Source organism: Vombatus ursinus, unplaced genomic scaffold (genome assembly GCF_900497805.2).
Source record: "Vombatus ursinus unplaced genomic scaffold, bare-nosed wombat genome assembly UNPS02014830.1, whole genome shotgun sequence".
NCBI classification, from domain to species: Eukaryota; Metazoa; Chordata; class Mammalia; order Diprotodontia; family Vombatidae; genus Vombatus; species Vombatus ursinus.
The window spans coordinates 13230336-13242712 of NW_020954608.1; the positions used below are offsets into that span (position 1 = coordinate 13230336).

Consider the following 12377-nt stretch of genomic DNA (forward strand, 5'->3'; position numbering starts at 1 on the left):
ACCTTTATTTGTAAGACTTGCTTGTTATTAGACACATTATACTTCCTCACTCTAAGGCTGATCCTGGGAAAGTAATTAGCAATATTAACACAAAGCTGGTTAACTGCTTCTTATTTGATCTGAGAATCAATTACTTGTTTTTGTTTTTGCAGAATATAGCCAAGACCTGGTTCCTTTTTATTGGTGACCAGTTTGCTGAAATATAGCAATATTACTATAAAATACATATCTATGTAAAGTAAAATTTTCTTTATGATAAGTTACTTCAAAGAAAAGCTCATTTATAGTCTTTCATATTACTAGAAATGATTCTGGTTTGTTTTTTTTTTTATGATCTTTAGACAGGTTGTCATGGCTCCTTTGAGGTGCCTGAATGCTACTTTTTGAGAAGGGAGCTACACAAACACACATATATACATATACACACATGCACACACAAACATATGTGTGTATGTATATATATATATATATTTAAATAATTAAGCTTTGTTCCACTTTTAGCATATGGTTTTGCCCTTATATGCAAGTTGAAAATGGGAAGAATTTCATCCACATGATTTACTTTAAAATTTTGTGTATGATTCAACCCTTCAAGGAAAAAAGTGTAAAACAATTTGCTGTTCTTTGTAGTAATATTGGCACAGTTCCCCGGGGGATTGACTAGTTAAAGCTACAAAAAACAAAATTATAACCTCTACTATCCAAATTAAATAATAGAAGCAAACCATTGTGAAATCATAAGCTTTTTAGACTTTTCTTCCCCTGTCTTCTAAAGAAAGCCACCATCTTTCCACCCCATGATTTAAATAGAGTCTAAAAGATAATTGATTTACATTTTGAGATCCTGGAGAAAAGAATTTTTCCATAAATGCAAGCTGTCATTACAAAAAATAAAAATAGCTAATTCAGTTTTTTGAAAGCATTCTGAATCAGATTCTAAGTATGGATCTTAAAAGAGAGATTGTAGAATCATAAATTTAGAGCTGAAGGTGACCATAAAGGTCATTGAGTACAACCTCTTCATTTTACAGATAAGGAAACTGAGGCCCAAAGAGGGGAAATAACTTGCCCAAGGTCACAGATGTTAGTAAGTAGCAGAGCTAGATTTTAACCTGGATCCTCTTGTCTCCAACTCTATTGCCTTTTCAAATATACCAAACTGCTTCCATTTACTGTTATTCTTACCTCAATAAAGGTTAGATTAAGTTACACATAGTAGAATAGCAATGGAAAGTGTTTTTATATATAGTGGTTGTAGTATCATTTTGCAGTAAACTATAAAATGGTATTTACTAATGGGATAGCAAGAATTATTTAATGAAAAGAGATGTCTCTTCTGTTTTGTATTTGGTTTTTTTTTTTAACTGAGAACTGGTATTTTTTTAATTTAATATACAGCTTAATTTTTTTTTGCTTCATTTACACCTGTCAGTGATTAATTCTTCCCACATTCCTCTGACCTTACATTTAAACTAAAGACTGTGAAGCCTCTTTTAAAGAGATCAGAAAAAGACACATCCTACTATGGAAAATTTTGATTTTGAAATCATGTTCCCACTTTCATCTTATTTACTCTAGGTCTTTTGGACATAAACCATTTGTATTTGGTCTTTTCATATCTGCTTCATTTAATAATCCATGCCTTTATTCTTTTCCTACTAAATTACCTTTTGAAATTACCTTTTTTTAAAAAAAAATCTATGACAGGCTCCTTTAAAAAAAGGATATCTTGTGAGTTTTATAAATCCTTTTGAGAATAGTATAGCTGCCTGAAGATTAAGTGTTGTTATCACATACTTTTCAAAACAAATTTTAAAGTGCTTTCTAAAACCAAGGATTCATTGTTTCATGTAATCCCCAACTGCATTGTGCTTTTTTAAAAAAATCCTTTTTACTTTATGTGTTTGGTAGGAAAATGTAAGCCTAATCCTTGAGTCACTGCATTGTCTATCAACATTTCAATAATGCAAAAATATTTTATGTCTAGCCAAGACTTGAATCAAGCTTAGTTCCACCTGAAATATGCATCCCTGACTCTTGGAATCCCTACCACTGTTCAGGTTCATATAGCCAGCTGCTATATGAGGCCCTTTCTTGATCCCTCCATGTATTAGTGCCCCCTTCCAAATACTTTGTATTCATTTTGCACAATTTTGTATTTTCTTCTCTGAGTACATGTTGCTTCTCCTTCATTGAATATAAATTCTTGGAAGGCAGGAACAGTTTTTTTTTTTTCTGTTTAGCATCTCTAGTTCCTAGTGCAGTATGATGCTTGTGACTACTGCCTGCAGGATCACCAGTGTTTTTGTTGCTAATCCCAATAGCCTCTTTTCTGACCTCATCCCTCTTGACATCTCTGTAAGTTTAGGTTCAGCTGACCAGCGTCTCCTTTTGGTTATTCTCTTCTTCCTGGATTTTTGTGGCACTGCTCTGTTGTGATTCTCTTTATGAGGTCATACTCATGGGCCCTTTCTGTTCTTCTATATTTTCTCCCTTTGTGATCTAATCAATTCCTATAAGTTCAACTATCATCTTTAGCCCACATCTATACATAAATCTCTCCTCACCACTAGTTCTTCACCTCCAACTACATGTTAGATATCTCCACCTCAATGTCTCATAGGCATCTCAAATTCAACATGTCTAAAACTGAATTTGTTATCTTTTTCCCCTCCGACCTAACCTTCCTCCTCATTTGCCTATTTTTATATAGAGCCACCAACATTCTCCCATTCACCCAGCACTTATTACTTGCCTAATATGTGCCTGGGACAATGCTAGGCACTGTGAAAATACAAGGATGATAATGAAACCTTCTTTGCCTTCACAAAGCTACATTCTATTGGGGAAGTGATGAAAAAATGGCCACTGCCTAACAGAGCTATGATGGTTTCAGGGTACAGTTGGAGACATATGTTTTTGGATGTGGGCAATGCAGGAATTAATTTTTCTTAACTATGCATACTTGTTACGAGTGTTTGATTTCCTTTTTTTGTGTGGAGAGGAGATAGTGTGGAGAAAATAGATTTTTGTTAATAAAATTGTTAAAAATAAACATTTTATTTTGTATGCATTATACATTATATATACATATATGTTATAGTATATGTATATATACATATATGTTATGGTACACAATATAAATACATACAATATATATATAAGATAACTTGGGAGGGGGAGGCACTAGCAGGTGGTATGATCAAAAAGACTTCATAGAGAAAGTGTTTTGTTTTGTTATTTTTGGTGAGGCAATCGGGGTTAAGTGACTTGCCCAGGGTCACACAGCTAGTAAGCATCAAGTATCTGAGGCCAGATTTGAACTCAGGTCCTTCTGATTCCAAGGCCAGTGCTCTATCCACTGTGCCACCTAACTGCCCCAAAAGTGGTTCTTTTTAAAAAAAATTAATTAACTTATTTATTTTCAGTTTTCAACATCAACTTTTGTAAGGTTTTGAGTTCTAAATTTTTCCCTCTCCCTTACCTCCCAAAGATGGCATATAATCTGATATAGGTTATACATGTACAATCATATTAAACATATTTTCACATTAGTCATGTTGTAAAGAAGAATCAGAACCAAAGGGAAAAACCACAAGAAAGAAAAAACAAAAAAAAATAGTATTCTCCCATCTGCATTCAGACTCCATAGTTCTTTTTCTGGATGTGGATAGCATTTTCTATCATAGTCTTTTGGAATTGTCTTAGATCATCGCTTTACTGAGAAGGGCTAAGTCTATCAAAGTTGGTTATCGCATAACATTGCTGTTACTATATACGATGTTCTCCTGGGAGAAAGTGGTTATTGAGATGGATTTTGAAGGAAACAAGGGATTCGAAGAGGTGGAAGTAAGAGGGAATGAGTTCTAGCCATAAAGGAAAGCCAAAGCAAAGATTGTAAATTGCAGAATAGGTGCTAATCTGCACTGATGAAGGCTTTTCCTTATGAAGAATTTTCTGCTTCAAATCACAATCCAATGTCTATCCCTTCCCCAAACTTTGTATTTACTTATCTGTAGGCATGTCATATCCTTCCAGTAGAATGTGATCTTCTTGAGGTGGAGGGTCTTTTGTATTTCCAGTGCCTGGCACATAGAATTTTATTAATAAATGCTTGTTAATTGAGATTGGAAAAGAATAAGCAGATACTAAGGTACTGTGGGAATTCTGAGAAGGGAACATCAGTGTGAAAACCCTCCTAGAAATTAGAGATACAAAGTGGCTAACTAGCATCTGAATGATACTGTAAATGTTTTGTTTACTTACCTATACTAATAAACATAGAGATGAAGAGTTTTTATGGGATACTTGCCACCAGTCTTCCTGTATTTAATTTCATTCATGTTAATTTCTCAAGTCTTTGTAGTTTCATCCCCCTGGGTAGCTATTAATAATTTATTTCACTATTTACCCTATAAATAAAGGAGAACCCATTTATAGCACCGGCATTCAAGGATAAGAATAACAAATGTGTTGGGTAACATGTTAATTCAGGATTTTAATGTAAAGTATTATATATTGATATATTTAATATATGAAGCTTGTGTGTCAGAAGATTTTATCTGACCAAATATGGATTTGTTATGGTGAATGATTTCATATCAAGAATCTGTGTTATTTTAACCATATGCCATTCCTTTTAGATAAAATAAATAGAATACAAAAATCATATGTACGACTATTTTAGGGTACTTTATCACTTTCACTTAAAATTTTTTAAAAGTTCTAGAGAATTTATTTATTAGTTACAACCAACCTAGATTGTTTAGTTACCTTTACGCTGAATATAAAATTAAGTTTTTCTTTGGCTAGTCATCTTTAACTATTTTTTTCTTCCCTTTTCTTGTTTTAGCTCCAACAGAGGCCACTCTACATCCACACCTTGGTAAGTATTTAAGATCAAGGTATTATTATCTTCATTACATACTTTATTCTCTAAGATCCATTTCCAATTTTTCACATCCTTTCTATACTCTCCTTTCTCTTCTCTGAATTCCTGTAGCACTCTGCCTATCTTATGCAGTCCCATAGTTGATTGTGTATTGTCTTATCTTGGTCTCTAGCTGTTCTGTGTGTGTCAAGTCTTGCCTCCAGACTAGATGGCCTGTTTCAACTATAAGGCTGCAGTGTGGCACTTGACTGTCTCTTCTTTAATTCTTTACTCAAATAGAGCTCCTGCCCAGGTTCTCCCTAAATAGAGAACCTACCAGATGTTAGCTGGCAGTCCTGGGTAAAGCAGGTGTTTACCCAGTCTCAGAAATCTTTAGAAGTCTTTGAAGTAAGAAGTATCCCTGGAGAATTATAAGATGCATGAATTTGGGGGTATGCAACTAAATGGTGCAGTGGATAAAGCTCCAGACTAGGGGTCAGGAAGACCTGAGTTCAGATGTGACTTCAGATGCTTACTTACCAGTTGTGTGACCTTGGGCAAGTCATTTAACCCTGTTTGCCTCAGTTTTCTCATGGGTAAAATGAGCTGGAGAAGGAAATGGCAAACCATTCCGGTATATTTGCCAAGAAAACCCCAAATGGGTCGCAAAGAGTTGGACACAACTGAAGCTACTGAACAACAAAAAATTCATGTCATGCTTTGATTCCATGTGTGCCCTAGAATGAGGGAACAAAATGAACAACTTTCACCAATGCCCACCCCAGTGTCTAAATATGAAATTAAACAGGGTTCTCCATGGTGCAGAGATATATTCAAATAAGAAATGAATTCTTAACAGAAGAATTAATGTGGCTGTGTCTTTATAAGAGAAGGTGAAACAATTGTAAGGTGCTCCTAAAGGTGCCTTGTTAAATAATTAAATCATCTCATTTTTATTATAATCCTTTAGTACCGACATGGATTCTTTGCCCTTTTTAACAGAGGGGAAAATAACAATTTAAGCATTAACCACTGAATTTTGCAAAATAACAGGCATTCTTTGTGGGCTTAAAAACTTGATTTAGAGGTAATTGTTTTCTGAATAGCTTCCTATGTTATTAAGAAGAGATGAAAGCTATAGTCCTAATGGGTTTGCATCTCCTTAGGTAGCTTCCACTATGGGACTTTCACACGGGTTAGTTATTTGCCTTTTAGGCTTTTGCTTTGAACCTTTAAGTCCAATTAATTTATTTTTTTTCTTTTTTGGAAAATCTGCCTCTGGAAGCACTACTTTTATGTATGCTATAGCTTTGGGGCTTCTTTAATTTGGCAGACAAACCTAGATGCTTGGAAGCCCTGCTTTTTGGCAGCAAGAGAAATATGGTGACCCTGAGAGGCCCAGCATCGGCTTTGCTAGGTTGGATATTTGAGACAATGGAAGACTCTGGGTACTTCATTCAACTTATCTTATTGCTGAGAGACATGATTAATCCATTCCCATGTGCAGAATAAATCATTATTCGCTGCCAGCATAAATCCCCATTCTACCTGTTCCTGTACCTCCAAGCATTCATCTCAATACAGGATGATTCACAGGTTGCCAATTACTTCATTATGTGTTAACTTGCTGAAATGCAAAGTAAAAGCAAAGAGTGTTTTGAAAAACATATCCACAGTGAATTAAATATGAAAATACTGCCCAATGAGTTTAAACTATGCCTCCTGGTATTCAAAAATCATTCTAAATTCCTAGTGACTTTATTATTATTATCAGTGAGAGAGGTATTCGGTAATAAGCAATCATTTCATAATATATAAAAAGACAAAAATTTTTATTTTTCTATTGTTTTAATTCAAAGTTAAAAGCTAAGGACGTTTTGTTTAACAAAGATTTAGGCTCACAAATCAACATAAGTGAAATAAATGAGGTAATTGTTAAAATGAGTCATTTTTTAAAACTGTGAATACATATGTGAGTACCAATAGAGGGATGGTGTTGGATTCAAGAAGACCTGACTCTAAGTGTTTCCTTCTGTCACATGCTGGCTGTTTGACCATGAGCAAGTCATAATGCCTCAGTTTTCTAGGCAGTTCTCTAAGATAGATCCCAGATGAACCACTGACCTCTCCTCACCTGTCTACAAAGCGCCTTCTGTGCAACATAGTTTTAGATTGCCTGGTGCACCACGAGGTGAAAGTGACCCTCCCCGCAAAGTTAGTATTTTATATTAAGGGCAGGGCTTGGAGAAAAATGGGTGTATATTGGCCAGCTAGGTGGCGCAGTGGATAGAGTGCCCGCCCTGGGGTCAAGAGGACCTGAGTTCAAATCCAGTCTCAGACACATAATACTTCGTAGCTGTGTGACTCTGGTCAAGTCACTTAACCCCAATTGCCTCACTTTAAAAAAAAAATGTGTTTATGTGTATATACATTTATACATATATACATATACCTAAACATATATGTGTATGTAAACATATACACGCACATATACATTACACATATACAAACACATGCACACATATTAATGCAATGCATAAAGCTTCCTGGAGTCAGGAAGACTCATCTTTATGAGTTCAAATCTGGCCTCAGACACTTACTAGCTGTATGATCCTGGGCAAGACACTTAACCCTATTTTCCTCAGTTTCCTCATGTGTAAAATGAGCTGGAGAAAGAAATGTCAAATCACTCCAGTATTTTTGCCAAGAAAACCCCGAATGGGGTCGTGAAGAGTCAGACATGACTGAGAAATTACTGAACAACAATACACATGTACACACATGTACACATGGGATACATATACACACTTGTATATGTATGCAATGTATGTAGATATATACATATCTGTATGTGTGTGCATACACAGTGCATCTGTATATGTGTGTACACATCTCCATATGATATTCCTCTGAATTTAAAAGAAAAAATGTTAATAAGTCAGTATTCCTTTTTGGTTTGGATCTGTGAGCAAAGGTGGGGAGCGCTAGGGAATAATAAACCTAAATAGATTACTTCTGTGGAAATCACATGTATATCTATGCTATACTGCTAGTGACCTACAGAACCTTTTTTCCAGATCTTAGGTATTTGGATATATAATAAGTTACAGTGATATTTAATGAGATCCAAAATGGAAAAATTTCCAATAACACAGAAATGATATAAAATCTAATGATGGTTGAAATCATTGTGACTTTTCTCTATCTTATGTAGTGGGGCTTATTTTCACCAGTAGTTACATACATAGATGAATTCACGGATGTGTGTGTATGTACACATATATACATATGTATACACATATATATACACACATACATATATCTACACACATTTTTAAAAATATTTATATATGTGTGCATTTTTTCATATAACTCTTTTTCTCCTGACAACTCAGAGGAATATATCAATATTATCTTTCAAGTCATCTTAATAACCATCTTAATAACAAGAAATTAATGAATCACAGAGTGTAAGTAAGAAAATAAAAGAAGATCAGAGGTGGGTAGTAGAAGACTAGTGTTATAGTTGCATACACACATTTCCCCCCCCCCCAAGCCCTGCCCTTAATACAAAATACAAAAGAACACTAGCTCAGAATCTGAAGATATGGGTTCCAACATCACTTCTGATGATTAAAAATTGTCTAACTTTGGGCAAATCATTTGGGTCCTAGTTGATCGTCTCTAAAATGAAGAATTGGACTATCTGAGTTTCTTTCCAGCTGTAGATCTATGATTTTAGTTGAAAATGGATAGTTGGAGGATTAAGCCTTCCTTTAGACAGCTTTGAGAATGAGTGCCTCCTGCTGTAGACTCTTGGATCTGTTAGAGTTGTCAAAGGGTTAGATAAAGCTGTGAGGAGTTCAGTAACATTGATTTCTTCCTACCCTTGACTTCTGTGAGATACCAAGGTGGAAGGTGATTTTCTTAAAAAACTTGTTTGTCTGTTTTTTTTCACTGTGAATCTTCCCCAATATCTTAGTAACACTATATCCGGAGTGACTGATTCAGAGAGACATCTGTGTTCCTAGAAACTCCAGGCTTAGTAACAGCATGAAATTAACCTATTATTATTTATACTGTTACACAGGTCGTTTTGCTTGCAATTAAGACACATATTGAATTTTAGCAATGGCAACAACACACTGTCAGTTCTGCTTAGCAAAGTAGATCGATGTAGCATAACAACTCCCAATACCACTCTATTTATTTCTTTTTTAGCTGAAATACACAGTGACAGTGTTATCTTGAGAGACGACTTTGACTCATACCACCAGCTGGAACTGAATCCAAATATATGGTAAGTTATACAATTAAGATTCAATATGTTTTGTTTTCCATCGAGAAAGATACTGAAGACTCTTTTAATGCAATTCAACAAATATGCCTGTGATGCATGTCCTTTTTAAAAGTATCTATTCAAAATCCAATTCCCATTTAGAATCAGTGAGAACTGTGAAAGCCATAGAGCTAACATAATGTGGTGTTTTCTACATTGACATCTGTAAAATATATGATAGAGAACCAGCTGGGATAATAATCATCATCATAGCCAGTATTTACAAAGTGCTTTAAAATATTCTCATTTAATCCTTACAACAACCCTGGGAGGTAGGTCCTATTAGTATTATTCCTCATTTTACAGATAAAGAAACTGAGGCTGAGAGGAGTTAAGTGATTTGTTCTCAGGGGTCATACAGGAAGTGTCTGGGCAGGATTTGAACTCAGGCCTTTCTGATTCCAAGACTATCACTTTTAGGCATTCTACCACTTAGCCACCTTTGCCATTAACAGGGAAATTAGGAACAGGGAAGGATTGGGGGAGAAAGATAATAAGTTCAGTTTTGGACATGTGTTTAACGTAAGATTAAGGATAGGACATCTAATTCAAGATATCCAATAGACAACTTAGGAGGTGAACTTAAACAGAAATTAAAAATCAGTAGAATTTGTGTAACAATGCCATTTTACTTTATTATTGTCTTCTGAAAGGATTTTTTAAATAAGTTGAAAAATTCTCATTCAAAAAAGATAAGAAAGATTTCTAGGTACATAATTTATTCATGCAGGATTCTACAATTCTCTTAGAAACTTGACATTTTCTTTTATAGTCCATTAATACAGATATTATCATAGGATTTGTTCCTTTCAAAGCAGGTTCATTTTTGTAAAGGTAATTTGTTTTGGTCAAGGGTTTTCTTTTGGCAAATACAAATTGACTGTCATGTGATTTGAATTCAGTTTTTATCTATAAAGAGCAATTGACTTTATCTGTGTTTATGACTGATTCTGATATATGTGTTGACCAATATTATGGATCTTGTGCCTTTTTTGCTTAAGCTGTGACTTTTTTTCAAATTCTTTGACCTAGCCTCCTCCTCCCCCACCAAAACCTGTGATATTTGAAATCACAATATTCCTGTCTTTAGTATCACAGGTGCTTTGTGATATATTTTCTAATGACATATTACCCTCTCTCACCCACAACATCCCTTCCCCTTCTTTAAAGTCACTATAGAAACCAGCAAAACTCTTAATCTTTGAAAGATTATTTAATTTGACGGATCTGTGATAAGGCATAGACCTATGCATGTTGGGGAACTTGTTACCTCTCAGCCTAAGTGTAAGTGAAAATCATTTCCTTTGCTAGTTCATTTAAATATGACTCGTGTCCTCCTGAGCTATAACACACAAATGAATATGAAAGAAGTTTTAGGATGGAAGACGTGAAAAGAATACTAAATCAGGGCAAAATTATGTAAAAGAAAAGGAGAAAGCAAACTATCCAAATTCCTTAATAAAGCCTCATTTTCACTCATTTTGAATGTAATATGCAATCTAGCCTGGAACTGACATTGTAAACTTTCTAAGGTCAACAAAAACATTTCTCAGAGTTGGATATTATAATGAAGCATTTTCAGCAAAGTGCCATCAAATCTCTATTGAGCCAAGACACAATTTCTCCTAAATCCATAAAGCCTTCTCATTCAAAAGAACCCAAGATATTTCCCTTTTAGGCATCAATTAATAATAAATAAGCATTTATTAAATGCCTGCTATGTGCCAGGCACTGTGCTCAACACTGGGGATACAAAAACCAGGCAAAAGATAATCCCTGCCCTCAAGGAGCTTACAGTTTATTGGAGAATACAACATACAAACAAATACATACAAAGCAAGCTATATACAGGATTAAGAGGAAATAATTAGAAGCACTGGAATTAAGAGAGGTTAAGGAAGGTATCCTATAGAAGGTGGGATGTTATTTGGGACTTAAAGGAAGCCTGAAAACCTAGAGAGAAGAAAGTATCAAAGCAGAGAGCATGTTCAACAGTGTTTAAAAACTGTTGCGAGGTCAAGGAGAATGAGGTTTGAGGAAAGGGTACTGGATTTAGCAAATAAGATGTCATTAGTTTCTTTGAAGGGAGAGTTTTGGTGGAATGATAAAATTGAAAGTCAGATTGTAAGGAGTTAAGAAGAGAGTGAGAGGAGATGAAATAGAGGCGCCAGTTGTAAATGGTCTTTTTTTGAGGAGTTTAGCTATAAAGGGCAGAAATATAGGATGGTAACAGGAATTGAAGGGTCAAGTGAGGATTTTTTTCAGGATAGGGGAGACTTGGTTATGTTTGTAGGCAGTAGGAAATGAGCCACTAGAGAGGGAGAGATTGAAAATAAATCAAAGAGGGGCAGCTAGGTGGCACAGTGGATAGACACTGGCCCTGGATTCAGGTGGACCTGAGTTCAAATCCGGCCTCAGACACATAACACTTACTAGCTGTGTGACCCTGGGCAAGTCACTTAACCCCATTGCCTAGCCAAAAAAAGAAAATAAAAAAAAGAAAATAAATCAAAGAATGAGGATGACAGAGGGGGCAATCTGTTGGAGGAGACAGCTGAAATGGGACCACTTGAGCAAGTTGAGTTAGCATTGTTAAGGAGTAAGGGCATTTCATCATGTGAAACAGGGGTGATAGAAGGGAAGGAGGTGTAAGGCACCTGAGTGAAAGGAGATGAGGAAGAGGGAGTTCATGGTGAATAGCCTCAATTTTTTCCATAGAATATGAGGCAAGGTTATCAGCTGAGAGAGTGGGGGTAAGGGGATGCCATAGGAGATTTGAAGAGGGATGAAAAGGTTTGGAAGAGCCACTGTGGAGTGTGGCTTGATAAGGGAGGTATAGTAGCATTGCCTGGCAGCAGTGAGGACTCAGTTGAAGTTATGTAACATAAATCTGTAATGGACCCAGTCAGAATGGTTGCATGATTTTCTCCACCTTCATTCAGCAGTATTTATGTAAATCCTATTTAACTTGGTTCATTCTTAAACTTACATGTTTTAATCCTCTAACAGTATTGTGATCCTCTTTCCTCACATGAAAGTGGAGTTAGAAATTTCATTCCTTTGGTTGAGAGAGTAGGAGAAAAATTATCCTCTTTGATTTAGAAGTGGAATGGCTTTGATGTGACCCTTCCGCCTGAGCCATACCGTACAAAACAGAAATGAAGTGCT

At 35.4% G+C, this 12377-nt stretch overlaps 1 protein-coding gene across 1 annotated transcript in view; it reads left to right on the forward strand.

Moving 5' to 3' along the window:
- The window catches only part of RELN (reelin), a 549610-nt gene that overhangs the window by 218554 nt on the left and 318679 nt on the right, over nt 1-12377 (forward strand). The window contains exons 5-6 of the mRNA XM_027838603.1: nt 4853-4885; nt 9092-9170. Coding sequence (XP_027694404.1) covers nt 4853-4885; nt 9092-9170 — 112 coding nt within the window. The remainder of the gene's footprint in view (nt 1-4852; nt 4886-9091; nt 9171-12377) is intronic.